General features: G+C 49.7%; 1 protein-coding gene across 2 annotated transcripts in view; it reads left to right on the forward strand.

The window, feature by feature from the left end:
* PMEPA1 (prostate transmembrane protein, androgen induced 1) overlaps positions 1-13,745 on the forward strand; it is a 44,043-nt gene that overhangs the window by 5,553 nt on the left and 24,745 nt on the right. Inside the window, exon 2 of one of the 2 annotated variants that reach the window (XM_057378612.1) lies at positions 9,699-9,737. The exons of the other annotated variant lie outside the window; for it this stretch is intronic. Coding sequence (XP_057234595.1) covers positions 9,699-9,737 — 39 coding nt within the window. The remainder of the gene's footprint in view (positions 1-9,698; positions 9,738-13,745) is intronic. 2 annotated transcript variants of the gene reach the window in all.

Here is a 13,745-nt window from a genome sequence, read left to right on the forward strand (position 1 = left end):
TTTTGTTTTGTTTTTTTAAAGTATATAAATTTCAGCTGTAAGAATTTATCATTCAAATCAGAGGATTYGGGGAGCTATTGAGAGTAAAGAGAGCTTTGATGATTTGGCAAGGAATACAGCTTCTAAGGCAGCACTTTGATCTGCATTTTAAATGCTTCTTTGTAATGACAGTTTCACAATTTCTTTTCTCATTTTGAGTCAGTTTTGCAGAGGTATGTTTTGAGAGAAAATAGTAACAGCACACATTATTCTTGTTGGCTTTSGAGCCAGCTAGAACTTGTAGTTCATCCCAGATCTTTTGGCTACCATGGYAAATTTATGATTGCACCAAAAAGGAAATTAGTAAAGATGTTAAATATTATCAAAGCTTTGCAAATCTTTGGAAATCTCTCCGGTGTGAAAACGAAACCTGAATTAGCATTTCTGCTGCGGTGTGTTGAACAGTGTTTATCCAAGCATCCACCTAACACTGCAGGTTCCTCATTTAGCTTTTTTTTTGCCTTCTGAAGGACACGTTACTGTTTAGCACATGCATCCTTTTAGTCTTGCTTTGCACCTGAAACCTTGGCTCTAGTCWCTCAAGCTTTCTAAAGCCCTACTGGGAGCCTTTTCCTTCCCTTCCATCTAGAGCACCTCCTCAGAGAAGCTCTTGTTGGAGGGACAAGGTTGTTGTTGCCTGCATGTTCTTATACCAGAGAGCTTGTTGCATTAATTTATGCAGTATAGAGAGTAGGAATTGGGAGTATTTATTAAGGTTTAATTTAAATTTTGTACAGGATCTTCTCGTAGCCTCTAAATTTGGGGAGGGGTTTATATTTCTCGTTGGAAACTGGCAGCCTCGAGCATGAGAACACATAAGCAGGTTTTCCCAGATTGGTTTTGAGCTGTGGCAGCTCTTGGGGTGCTGTTTTTGGGCTCTCCTGAGCTGTGGCTCTGAGCTGTACCAGGCTGGCAGCTCTCTGCTTGTGGGGCAGCTGTGTAAAACAGGGCACACATCTCATTTGCAAGGTAAATTCACCCAGGAAGTTGGGTCTGCAGTGCAGGCAAAGGGCACTGGAAGGCCTCAGACAAATAGTACTGTGTGTACATTTAACTTGCACCCCTCTCCAACTGTCAGTGCCTGCTCAGYGGGGCGTTATCCCTGTTTTTGGATCTCTCTGGTACAGGATGCTGATTTGGAGCATGTGGCCCTGAGATGTGTCAATCATCCATCCCACTCAGAGATGGCACAGCCAGGGCACTGTCTGTACTCAGCCTCAGGTTGGCATCCAGTCCACCTTCACCTTTAGATTTTTTTTTAACAAAATGCCACTTTTTCACTGCGTACAGCAGTGCTGAGGTCGCAATCCATCAGCGTTCCCTTTTTCTCCAGGTAGTCAGACTTCCCGTTTCATGCTGATCCAGGGCTGGGTTAAAGTTCTTGTAAAGAAACACACAAATGGGGTGTGTTTCTGGCTGTGTGTGGTGTGTGTTAGCGTGTCCCAGGCTGTGGTGTTACGTAAAGACACCTTGCACATCTTTGCAAACTCGCCTCACAAGTTGTCAGTGTTGGTGGATGTCCACGGCGCTTTCGAGCGGTTCACACGTTCGTSTTTGGCGTATTCAGTCTCGCACATCTCTTTAATAAAAACGCCTCAGACTGGGTAGTTTTTCCCTTGCAGTGTGCCTTCAAAAATGTGCATTAGAAAGGCAAGTGCTCTTTTCTCTGAACCATTCCTGGACCCTGCTGCTGCCTGCAGAACTGAGGGGTTTTGTGCCTGTGATGGTTTGTGCAGGTGCAACAGGATTTCCCACGTTTGCAAAGCAGAATTTAGCCCAGCAAAGTAGAATTTAACCTTGGCAAATGAAAACTGGTTAACCCCCGGGCTTGGAGTGTACCAAGGATGAAAAAAGTTACTGGCACAAAAACCAAGGCTACTTTTCAAAGCCATGTACAAGACATGGCTTGGGGATTTTTTTTTTTTTTTTTCCATCTCTTCATTCTGTCCAATATGTAAAGTAGCCGGTTTGTTACTCTAACCCCCTACAAATGATTGTCAGTAATAATTCTGTAAAACTGTGAATCAACTCTGCATGACTTTGTGCAAATAGACTGAGTAATTTCTTTGTTCTTTTCTTCTTACTTTGTAATTGGAGTCTGTAAAAGCCCAAAGGTTTGGTCTTGTGGAAAGCATGATTCATTTATTGGTGTCTGTGCCGACTAGTTATCTTTCAGTAATTCCAGAGTGCTGCTACAAGCCAAGAGTGATTCATACATGGCTAAGTGCACAAACAAATGGGGTCATGGCCATCTGCAGAAACTTTTCTAATCTATTTATGGTATCGGAGAAAGAAGTGGGTGTATTAAGGATGATGGAATAGGTGTCAATTACATTAGTGACTGTAACCGGTTAAGTAACGCTCACCATTACTCAAAACCACATCTGCTCCTTGCTGAGGATCACAACAGCAGGGCCTGTTTAAATGTTAACGCAGCTCTGATAGCAGAGATGGATTGAGTGTCTGGGCTGCCTCCTGAGGAGCTCGTCATCCTCACGGCTCTTGCGCCTTCCTTGAGATTCACTCAGGATCAGGAGCAGGATCAGGAGCTTGCCCTGGCAATATTTGTAGTGGCAAAGTCTGTCTCTGCTGTTGCAGACCTTGGTCATGATAGGCTTTACGTGCAGAATTTGGATTTAGTTTGTGCTGGTGACCAGTGCAGGGTTTGTCATTGKCACACCAGGCTGTGCAACATCTTACAGTGCTGCTCAGGTGGTCGGTTTTCCTTCCAAATGCACCTTCAGTGGTTTCAAATCTCAATGAGAGATGACCATCATCTTACAAGATGGCCTTTCTCTTCTTTCYCCCCTTTTCACAAATTGTGAGAGTTAATTTTCCCTTTGTAACTCAGAATGCAAAACATCCCTGGCTGCAGCTGTGTCAGAATTGCCCCGTTCAGGTTTTGGGTTTTGCTTTGGGGGAGGCCATGTGTGCTCCTGCCCTGCTCAGGAGTGGAGAAACCGTGCCCAGGGCTGGGGCTGGCTGTGAGGAAGAGTTTGAGACCAAACAGTGGGAAATAGCAGGGCAAGGAGCACTCCAGAGACCCACGGCTGAGGGTGGCTGGGGGCTCCCTCTGGACCCCAGAGCCTGCCTGCTCTTCAGCAGTTTCTGCCCCTGAGATCCAACAAGATCTTGCATTGCAGAGCACAGAGCGGTCTCACAGTGGGTTAGAAACATCCCATGTCTGCAGGATGGATCMGTGGTGCTCTGGAGGCTCAGGTGGACCAGCACAGAGGGGTTTGGAAGTGGCCATGGCCCCGTCTCCCCGAGCCCTGGGTCACCTGTACAATCACAATCGGGCTGGAACACAGAGCTCATGACCTCCAATTTCTATAAATTGAATTTAAGCATCAATGCTGGCCAGAAATATGGAGTAATTTTGTCAAGACATAATTTTTGTCCTTTCACTGCTGTTTTGGGCACTGTGTTCTGCTGCACCCTCACTGCATGTGCTCCCACAGAGGCAGACGAGGCCAGAGCTCCCTGAGCTCTCTGTGGATGGAGAAGTGACCCAGACTTCTGCCCAAAGGACTGATGAGCCTCTCCTGATGTCTGAGCAGCTTTCTTCCCCTGCCCTTGCTTTACTTAARTCAACAGATTGTGTAAGCCACATGCCAGCTTTACCTGCAGGGCAAGTGGGAGAGCAGCAGAGCCGTTTGGATGAATTCCCAAGAGACATCCAGCCCCTGAGGTTCAGACTCACATCTCCAAGCTCCAGTCCTAGCACAGCCCTGACTCTGCTCGTTGCAGTGGCTTTGGCTGATGAGGATGAGTCCCAGGGAATTGCTGGCTGTGGCTGGTGGCTYCCCTGCGGGCTGGGCTCTGTGCTGAGCAAGCTTGGAAATCCTCCCCCTTAGTGGTTTCTGTTTAATGTTATGRTTAATGTCGATATTTCATATAAAAACAGAAGATCCCCCAAAGCAGARCAGAGCCTGCACCTCCCACACTGTTTCTGGCGGTGTTGAGGGTACATGGGGCTGACTCCTGGAGCCACGGGGGGARCCCAGGGCTCAGCAGCTGAAATGATCCAGGGCTGGGCTTGTTCTTGGTGCCTGCTCCAGGCTGAGATGAGGATGGATGTCCTTGTGCTCCACACAGGTGTTTGTGCAGTGAGACCTCAAAAGTGCTGGTGTTCCTCGCAGCTCGGCTTCACTGAGGGCAGGTGTCTCAGCTGCTCTCCTGGAGGAGCAAATCCTTCTTTTTCTATGTTATTTTGATTATTTCCACCATTTTTCCACCTTACCAAGGGCGGTCTCGTGGCTTTGATACCTCAGAATAGCAAACACAGATTAGGCTGTTTAGCACTGAGCTCTGAAAGTTCCTTCTCCTGCCAGGTGCTGTCTTCAGGACTCTGAAGGAACATCATGATTGATGGGCACTTGCTTCACACAATTCAGGGAAAAATTACCTTAAATCGCAATTATTTCCCACGTTATGAGCAGGAATCTCATTTTTGTTGTTGCACTTACATTGCTGTAGTGGGACTTTGCTCAAATGGGGAGATGTGTTTTCAAATCCAGCGTCTCCCTCTCCAACTGCTCAGACACTCGCGAGGTGTGTAACACTTAATGACWCTGATCACTGGTGTGTAATGCAATCAGGGTTTATGTTTCTCTGGTGTGACTTATTCCTGGCAGTCTACACACGCTGCACCTTCCTCGGTTTTTTCTGGGGATGCAGGTGCTGTCAGCTGATGTGACAGAGATGGGCTCAAAAATGAGGAGAGGGAGGGTCCTGTGCGAGGTGCAGAACAAACTGCAGGGTTACAGACACATCCTGTCCTGCTGATAGCTTTTAATCCTCATCGTTCTCATGGGTTTTCTTGATAAATACACATCTCAACCTCCACTGAGCTGCCATCCAGGCCTGAATTGTAAGGAACAATAAAGATAATGGACGGACTCAATTTAGTAGTTTTCGCTACGAGCTTTTTATTAGCGCAGCTTTTTTTTTTAAAAAAAAAAGGAGAAAGAAATGACTGCATTTATTTACTTGAAGTGCAGAAAGCAGCTCTTTCAGATCCGAGGGAAGCGTGCCTGAGTGGGCTGAGTTCAGCTGGTGGTTGTGGAATGGGGGAAGGATCCATCGTGTGTGTGTGCAGCCTGCAGTGGGTTAACTGCAGATGTTCAGGAATTCCTCTCTTGCCTTGGCCGTGGGGTTTTGCTGCTCTTCAGAGCACAAGTGCACTCCARTCACAGCAGGTTCACGGGTTTGGAGATGCCTTTCATCCTCTCCTGCTCTTGCTGCGTGCTCGGGAAGGGATCACGCCGTGTCTTGCAGCCATGTGTCTTTGTTGGTTGTGTTTCCAGAGATTTGCAGACCCACATAAAGCATCTATTAAATTAAGGAAAATGGCCTTTAGAAAGCTACATTTCAAGTGGAAGAAATGCTTTATGTAACACAGGGGTATGTGAGGGGACCTAAATACAAGCTTAAATTGGCTGTTACGAAAATAGGTATAATTGGGTTTTTGCACAGTGATTTTTACAGCTTCTGAGTTTAATGTCCTGATGAAATCCTGCATCCAGTCCACGTGCAGCCGARGAGATGGGGGTTGAGGAGCCCGAGTAATGGGGCTTGTTCTAGGAACAGCCTTGCCCTGGATTGCAGAACTGGCCATACCTGTCACCTGTGGGGCTCTGCTCTGTCTGGACGGTGTCTGGAGTGGTGAGTGGTGGCTCCTTCTCTCTGTCCTGGCTTTGCCCCTGTTCTCTCTCCCCTCAGCCAGGTGAAGGGGCATCTCTCTAAACTGCTTGCAGGTGAAAAATGCAGCTGTACCCTCCGACCTGGGCACGTGCCAAGAGCTGCAGCTTTGTTTTTCCAGCCAGATCGATGCAGTTTGTTGAAGTCGTTGGGTAATTTAGTAGCTGGAGGCTTTTCTGCGGGCTCGGCGTGAGAGCGGCGGCTTCGCTTCCCCCCTCGGGAAGGCTGGGGAGGATTTCCCTGTGAACCCAGGCTTCCCCGGCTGCATCCGGGCACAGGTGATGCTGTGGGGTCATTGTCCAGCCGTTCTGGGATGGGGAGCCTGAAGAAGTGGAGGATATCACATTTTGACCTTGCATGCTCGTATTAATCCCGATGGTTTTTCCTGTTTTAATATTTAAAGCCTTTCCGTTGTTGTGTCTGGAGAGACAGAGCGTTGGCCCTCCTGGGTAACAATTGACACATCCTCTTCTGGAAAGTTCATCCCAAAGCAGGTTTTAGTCATCGAAATCAAGGCACCTTTGAATCTTGCTGGCAGGAATTGGAGGAATAATTTTATTTGGTGTATCTTCAGCCACTTAGGCCTGAGAGCTGGTTTCCTTTCTAGCTTGTTAAAGGTCTTGAAAGGATGAAAAAAAATCTGTTGCTTTCCTTAGAATCTCCTAGCCAAGGCATGGGAGGAAAGCCTGGCACTATGAGACAGGGTGCAAAAAGCTGAGATAGTGTTTGCTGCTTCTTTGAAACTATCCCTTTTTAATTGTCTAAACAGCGTTTCAGAGAAAATCTCTGCTCTTCTCTTTCTTCTTCCAGCATTATAATTCTATATAATCACTTTTCTTTCTCTAAAAGAATAGAGCATGATTTTTTTTTATTTTTTTTTTTGCAGAAGGAGGAAGGGATAAATTCCAGATGTTGCTGGGATACACTTTTTGCCTCTGTTTAATGTTTAGTGGCTTTCAGTAAATACTCTGCAAGAGGTGGGGCTGGTGTTTTTATTCCAGGACAAATCATCTTCAACAAATCCCATCTGCCAGCGGGGGGAGAGCGTATTTTGGGTGTGACCTGGTGATGTTGGAGCTGATCCTGCAGAAAGGCAGCAGAGGCTGGGGCCGGCCTGAGTGTTCCTTTGGGGTTTTTGTCCCTGGTCACTCGTGTTCTTCACCCCACTGTTGATCTCCAGCTCCGTGGATGTTGCGGGATCCCTGGCATGGGAATGGGCATTTCTCCTCTGAATTGTTTCTGTTTTGGGAGCAGCTCAGCTCTGCAGCCTGGGTGAGGGCTCTCACATCCTCTGTGCTGTCCCCTGTGGGATGCTCAGTGTAGCTGGGCTCTCCTGGCAGGCCAGGCTTTTTGGTGCTGGCATTGCAAAGAGCATCCGTGTGCCCTGTGCCAGCGTGGGGCTGCATCCGGGGGCTGAGCTCTGCACATGGGCAGTGCTTTTCCATGTTCTCCCAGCAAAGATTTGCCTTTCCAATACAGGCCATGCTTGTCAGTGCTCTGCAGACGGTCAATCTTTTTCCCTGCTCTCCCAGCAAAGATTTGCCTTTCCCATGCAGACCATGCATGTCAGTGCTCTGCAGAGAGTCAGCCCTTTCCCTGCTCTCCCTGCAAAGATTTGCCTTTCCCATTCAGGCCATGCTTGTCAGTGCTCTGCAGACAGTCAATCCTTTTCCCTTCTCTCCCAGCAAAGATTTGGCTTTCCCGTTCAGGCCATGCTTCTCAGTGCTGTGCAGCCGTGCAGGCTGGAGCAGCAGCATTTCCCCAGCTCGTGTTTTAGGACCGACACAGCAGCTCCCTTCCCCGTTTCGTGTTTTCACCTGCTCGGGCGAAGTACACCCTGCTTTTCTGGCAGCCTGTCGGGTTGCACAAACGGTGTGAGACAAACCCACGAGCAGGTGTTGGTCCAGCCGGGGTAATTGCTGGTTCCTCGCTGCTGCCGTGGGCACAGAGCCCGAGCCACCCATCCCATGGAGCCGTCTGCGGCTGCGGAGAGCTCTGGGCACGGCTCAGACACTCCCTGGATCCCTTCCCCATTGCATAAAGAAAGTTTATGCATGTAAGGAGGGAGGGAGGAGAGCCGAGGGTGGCTCTGGTCGGGTTTAAAGCACCGGCTTTATGTGCTGGTTCTCATTTGCATTTAAAAAGTTGGYAAATGCACGGCTGAACCTAAAGGGCAGATGTGAGGGTGGGAGAGGCAGGASTGCTAAGGGAGAGGGGAGAAGCAGCATCCCAAAATCTTGTCTGGCTGCAGAGGGATCAGGATGGGGTCTGCCACACRTCCCAGACCATGGCCAGACACCTTGGATGAGACATGACAAGGAGGGTGTCACTGTGTCACCTGGGCTGTGGAGCAGTAAGGGGAGAGACATTGCTTTCTACCCTTTTGGAAATTTAGCCAGAGAAAGCTGATCCAAGTCCAGCCAGCTGCATGCACAGAGTCTCCTTTTCTCAACCTTTAAGTTTCCTTTGGCCTCCCACCCTTTTGTGTCTCCCAAGCCGTTTTGGCATCTGCTTTTTTTCAGACTCTACTTTTTACCTTTGGGACTCCCACCCTTTTTGGCCTCCAGTCTTCTGTTGGCCTTTCACTCCGTTCCAGCCTCCCACCCCTTCCCAGGCTCAGTGCAGGAGGAGGAGGAGGAGGAGGAGGTCCAAGCTTGTTGCCACATGTCGGTGTTTGGCTCGGCAGAATTCCTTTCTTTCCTTTTCCGTCCTGCTCGGTGTTGGTGCCCATTCCAGAGGAATGGTGCTGCTGGTGCACRTGGGCCTGGTGGCTCTTGGTTGCCCATAGGCATTCAGGTGACCCCTCATGTTTGTGGGGCCACTTGTTTTTTTGGACACTTGCATGTGAAGCATCTAAATCAGCCTGACTTCACACCAGCCAGCCCAGCCTGTGACCCCGGTTAGCTGCTGCAGKAATTTACAGCGACTCTCTGATCCTTAACCTTTCCCTGGGGTGAAAAAATTGCTTATCTCTGTCCTCCCAGGTGCGTGGAAAGGGACTTTTTAAGGCTTTATTTGGGAGCAGCAGTGTGCTGATGTGTTCCCTGGAGCCTCCCCTGTTGCAGAGGAGCGGGCGTTGTGTCTGTGACCCCAGCCTGGCGTGTCTGACAGCCACAGCCTCCCTTGCTCCCGGGTTAAAGGCCACTTTTATAGGCCAGTAGGACTCCTTCTGATCAGACTGTACTAATTAGTACCAATTAACCATTATCAGTGACAGGCAGTTCTTATGGGCTTCATAAAAGCATCCTGTGTACACGTGTTTCTCCGCCGAGCCTCCTGCAGGGTGCAGAGCTCCCACCCAGCCCTGTCCCTTTATCCAGTGTTGCAGTCACATACTGATGGGTGAGAGAGAACTCAGGAGTTGTCTTTTATTGCAAACTTTTTTTGCTGCTTTTTGCTCCTCACTTGAAAATACATCTGCTGGGCATTGCTCCTGGGGTGTTTGTGCAAGATTCTGTGACTCTTCAGTGCTCCAGAGCCACTGCCCCAGCTCTGGGCTCGGGGTGTCAGGGGACCCTGAATTGTCACCAGGCTTAGCTCTGTGTGTTTGCAGAGGAGACAGAGTGTGATAAATGAAGGGCAGAGGGTTGTGCACAGGCAGCCTGGCACTGCTGGATGTGGCAGGGACCTCTCTGGGGTGGGCTGAGTGTTCCCAGAAACCTCACAAACCCCTGCGAGGTTTTGGCATTTCCATCAGGTGGGATCAGGAGAGCAGGGGAGAGAGCAACGGGATCTSGTGTGGCAGTGTCTGGGAAGGCTTGTGGGGCCATTAGGCAGGAGTGGTGGCACTTTGGGTCCTGTGGAGGTGGCAGCAGTGGCAGCAGGTCCTGCTGTGCCACRGGGGAGCTGTGCCAGGCCGAGTCCCCATGAGGGCAGCTGGGGTGTGTATGCAGCCGCTCCGACGTGGCTCCCATCACTGACGGATCCTTTTCTGTTTTTCTTTCAAATGTCTCCAGGCACTGAATGTTTAGGTCGCACCTTTCCAGGTAAACTGGGTAAGTGAAGTATTTCAAGAGTTGCCAAGATCTAATTCTGAAGGCTGATTGCATGATTGCAGCTGCTGTGCTGTGAACAGCCCTGCTGCTGCTGCACTGGGGGATGCAGTGGTGTCTTCAGAGGCTGGCTGGTTTTTGTCTGTCCATATCTGGCTGCTCTTTGGTAATCCTGGATGGGATTTTTTTTCTGCTGCTGTTCAGTGTAGAAACATCTCCAAAAGCTGAGTGTCATTGTAAGCACCAGCACTTTTCCGTTTGCTGTTACTCAGGCAGACTGATGAGCAGCATTACATTGAGGAAAGAGACTTTCACTCTATTTTATGAAAGTAGTTGACATCCTGAACCTTTTAAAGTCATGGGGTGTGGGACTTCTGCTGAGTGTGGCCAGAAATGCCCGTGTTCAGCACTGACAAAACCAGGTGTTGAAAGCCCTGTTAAACCAGGCTCCTGGATTTGAGCCGAGCCTGAAGGAGCCTTAAAAAAGACACTGTTGCAATGTTTATGGGTCTGTCTCTCAGATTAGAATCGAGTTTATGGCAGTACCTCAAAAGTAACGTGGTGTCCCAAGCCTGCTGGGGAAGAACCAGCTAAATAAAGTGTTAACAAGTGGTGAATAAATGATTTTAATAAATGGCAAATCAATTGCTATAGAGCCTGGGAAGTCAATAGAGCTTATGACCTTGGCTTATAACCATGCTMAGATCCTTAACGTGCTTATAATGCCTACAAATCATCCATCAAGCTTTTATCAAGCATCAATTAGTAAAAGTCATAATCTAAAATAAGAGGGGGAAAAAAAAAGAATTATTTCAGTTCCTTTATTTCGAGCCTGGTGGCACAATTTGGTTGCACAGCAGGATAGCCCTTGCTTATGCAAAAAAGCTGTAAGACACCACCGGTCCCCCGGCAGCGTTATCGTGGTGCAGACATCAGGAAGGGGAGCCCGAGGCTGGGATCAGGGAAATTGTCCTACAGCATTGATGCTTTATTTACATTTATTTCCTATAAATGCCCTGAGATGTCAGCGGATGAGGCGGGCAGAGGGAGCGCCGCTGTCCCAGTGCCCTGTGTGGTTTTTCGGGGTGTTCTCACTCCGGATGAAGGTGTCGGGCTGTGGCTCCCCGCTTGTGAAACTCGCACCCAGTTTTCTCAAGCTCTGATTTGGGAAAGTGTGTGAGCAGGGATGTGTTCTGGCTGTTTCTGCTCTTCCTGCTTTTCCCCAGTCTTCCCATTTGGTGTGTGTGCGTGTTTGTGCCTCGGGGAGGGAGGCAGAGATGCAAGTGAAAACATGCGGTTTTCTTAGAATATAAATAACAGAAAATTAAGTATAATTTTTGTTTGTTGTAGAGTCATTCCCTGCAGTCTCCAGTTGTTTGCTGCTTTGCTGCGCCCCTGTACTCATTGGGTTTTTTTCATCTCACCAGATGGGTACTATTTGGAGCGAGCTGTGGGACACTTTAGGGCTCTTGCTGCGGGGTTAATTGTGCGCCCGGCGAAGAGCTGCGCTTGCAGACATCGCTGCATGCCCGGGCTTCTGGAAGCCAGACGGGGCTGCCTCTATCAGACGGYTTTTGCCTCGCCTTTGTTGTCTGGATCCTTGTCTGCAGCTCCAGCCCGGGCCGGCGTTCCCAGACACCGCCACCTCCTCCAGCTGATCCTCCCGGAGCGTCCCGAGGCTGCGGGCACAGCCACAACCCCGGCCAGAGATGCCCTTGCCCATCCCAGAGAGATGCCCCTGCCCATCCCAGAGAGATGCCCCTGCCCATCCCAGAGAGATGCCCCTGCCCATCCCAGAGTGATGCCCCTGCCCATCCCAGAAAGATGCCCGTGCCCATCCCTGTGCCACCTGGGATAAAACCCTGCATGTGGGGCTCAAAACACCTCCCTCAAGGGGGGTTTGGCTTTCACTGGGCTTTTTTTTTTTTTCCTGGGTTTTTGAGGTATTCCACCATCTCCCTGGTTACTCCTAGGTGTCTGTAGTGTGGATGTCAGAATGTCGGGTTCCTCTAAATGACCTGTGGATGCCTCTCTTGCCTGCTGAGAGCGAGCACTTGAGCTGAGCCACAGCCTGTGCCCGGATCTGTTCGCTGGGGCATGGTCAGGCACCGCTGTACCCCTCAATGGGCAGTAAAAAAATGAGGTTTTTCAGTTTCTGCTGGATTTTGTGTCAGCTCTCCTGCTTCTCACAGGGGKTGGCTTGGAAATGGGTACAGAGGGGTGAAGAGGGAATGCCCTCAACAAATGACTATTCATGTGATTTAGGAGGAGGCGCATTCCTTGAACTCTCTAAAATCAAAGGGCAGGGCGGAGGGTTTGCACCAAGCAAAACTCACATAGCAAAACATGTAAGCACATGAAAATGCGTGATTTCTTAGCGGTTTGGGTGAATTCTGAGRGAAGCTGGGTCATGCTCTGCGTTCACTGCGATGCTCCCCTGTGAAAATGCCAACGTGCACCATTCTTTATTTTATTGTTGTGGGTTTGGGCGTTTTGTTATATTAGTCTTAAATGCGTTTGTTTCCATAGCTGCACRCTGCTGATAGAATCCCAGTGTGGGATCTCTCCCCGTGCATGTGCACCAAAAATAAACGCCAGGCAGTTGTCAGGAGATGAGATGAGATGAGATGAGCTGAGCTGCTGCCATGGCAGGTGCTGAGCTGGGAGTAAATTCTGGCTGGACCCTGCTGAGGCTGCAGGTGTGGCATCTCACCCCGGTGCCACCACGCAGTGTCCTGCCAGAGCTCCCAGCTCTTTTGGTGCCTTAGTGGTCCCGAGGACCTGGAGCACCTGGGCAGGAGTTGCTGCAGGACTGGTGATGTTTTGGAAGCAGAGGATGAAGCAACGAAGGCAGGGGGAGAAGAAATTCCTTGTGTCTCACGTTTTTGTCGTGTAGAAAGGTGTGGATGTGGTAAGGTGTGCTGGTGAAGGATTGGCATCGGGTGGTTACCAGGATCCTCAAACTCCTCTGTTGCTCTGAACTCACTGTTCTCATCATCAGTTGTTGGTATTTCCCCTCTCATCACAAGGAGGTGGGGGTTTCATGGCAGTGTAAACTGTCTCAGCCGCTGGGTCTGGTTTGCTTGGGGACTCCAGAGGTGCAGCCTGGAGGTGGCAGAAGCAGGGGGGTCCCTGAGGTGGCTGCCCAATGTTGTCGGTCCCAGGGTGGAGCAGTGCCATTGAGTGTCACTGATGTCCGACGTGGCACCACACCAGTGCTGGTTTCATGCTGGTTTCACATCTGCACAGCTGGTCWGGAGCCCACCCCCGAGGTATTTACCTTTCCTTCAGAAATAGTGAAAATAAAGAGTTTTCTTTTGCCCAAAGTTCTGATCTTGGGTTTGCTGTGCCCTGGTTCTTCTCCTGCTGCCTGTGCTGACGTGGTCAGGGCATGGCCAGGGTGCAAGAGCACCCCAAAACCTTGTCCTGAGTGCACATGGGGGACAGCTGGCTGGGAGTGCTTCCCCTCACTGCTCTGCCAGGGCTGCCCTTAACCCCCGGATGCTCTCTCTCCTTTAATGCATCTTTTTAAGTACTGGGTAATAGTGTTTTCTTTCTGGCAGGGACAAACGGGGGCTTTTAATAGGTCTTTTGTTTTCTCTTCTGTGCGGTTCCCTGGCAGTAACCTGCCATTAGCTCCAGCATTTATTTAGGGTATTTGTATTTTTATATGTGGGGACCTCAGCACTGAGAAGTCAAGGGGTTTGATCAGGGTCACACGAGAAATACGTGTTAAAGCTGGGGCTTCAGCTTTTCCTGAATGTTGAGCTGACCTCGAGGCTTGGCAGAGAGGGAACATCTCTGTTTGTCCCCTTTTAACTGAGCCMGACAGGGAGGGCACAAAATAAAGGCCCCGTGGAAGGAAGCACATTTTTGTTCACTCTTTCCTGTTGGCAATCTGTGTGGAGCTGGAATCGCAGGGGGAGCGTCAGGATGGTGCGAATGAAACACACGGCAGCAAAGGGAAATTAGGCGTTGGAAATGTGTCGGGTTCCTTCACCTGCACGGGTT

This window comes from Malurus melanocephalus, unplaced genomic scaffold (genome assembly GCF_030028575.1).
Source record: "Malurus melanocephalus ecotype Western Australia unplaced genomic scaffold, MMel_1.1 scaffold_367, whole genome shotgun sequence".
Taxonomy (NCBI): domain Eukaryota; kingdom Metazoa; phylum Chordata; class Aves; order Passeriformes; family Maluridae; genus Malurus; species Malurus melanocephalus.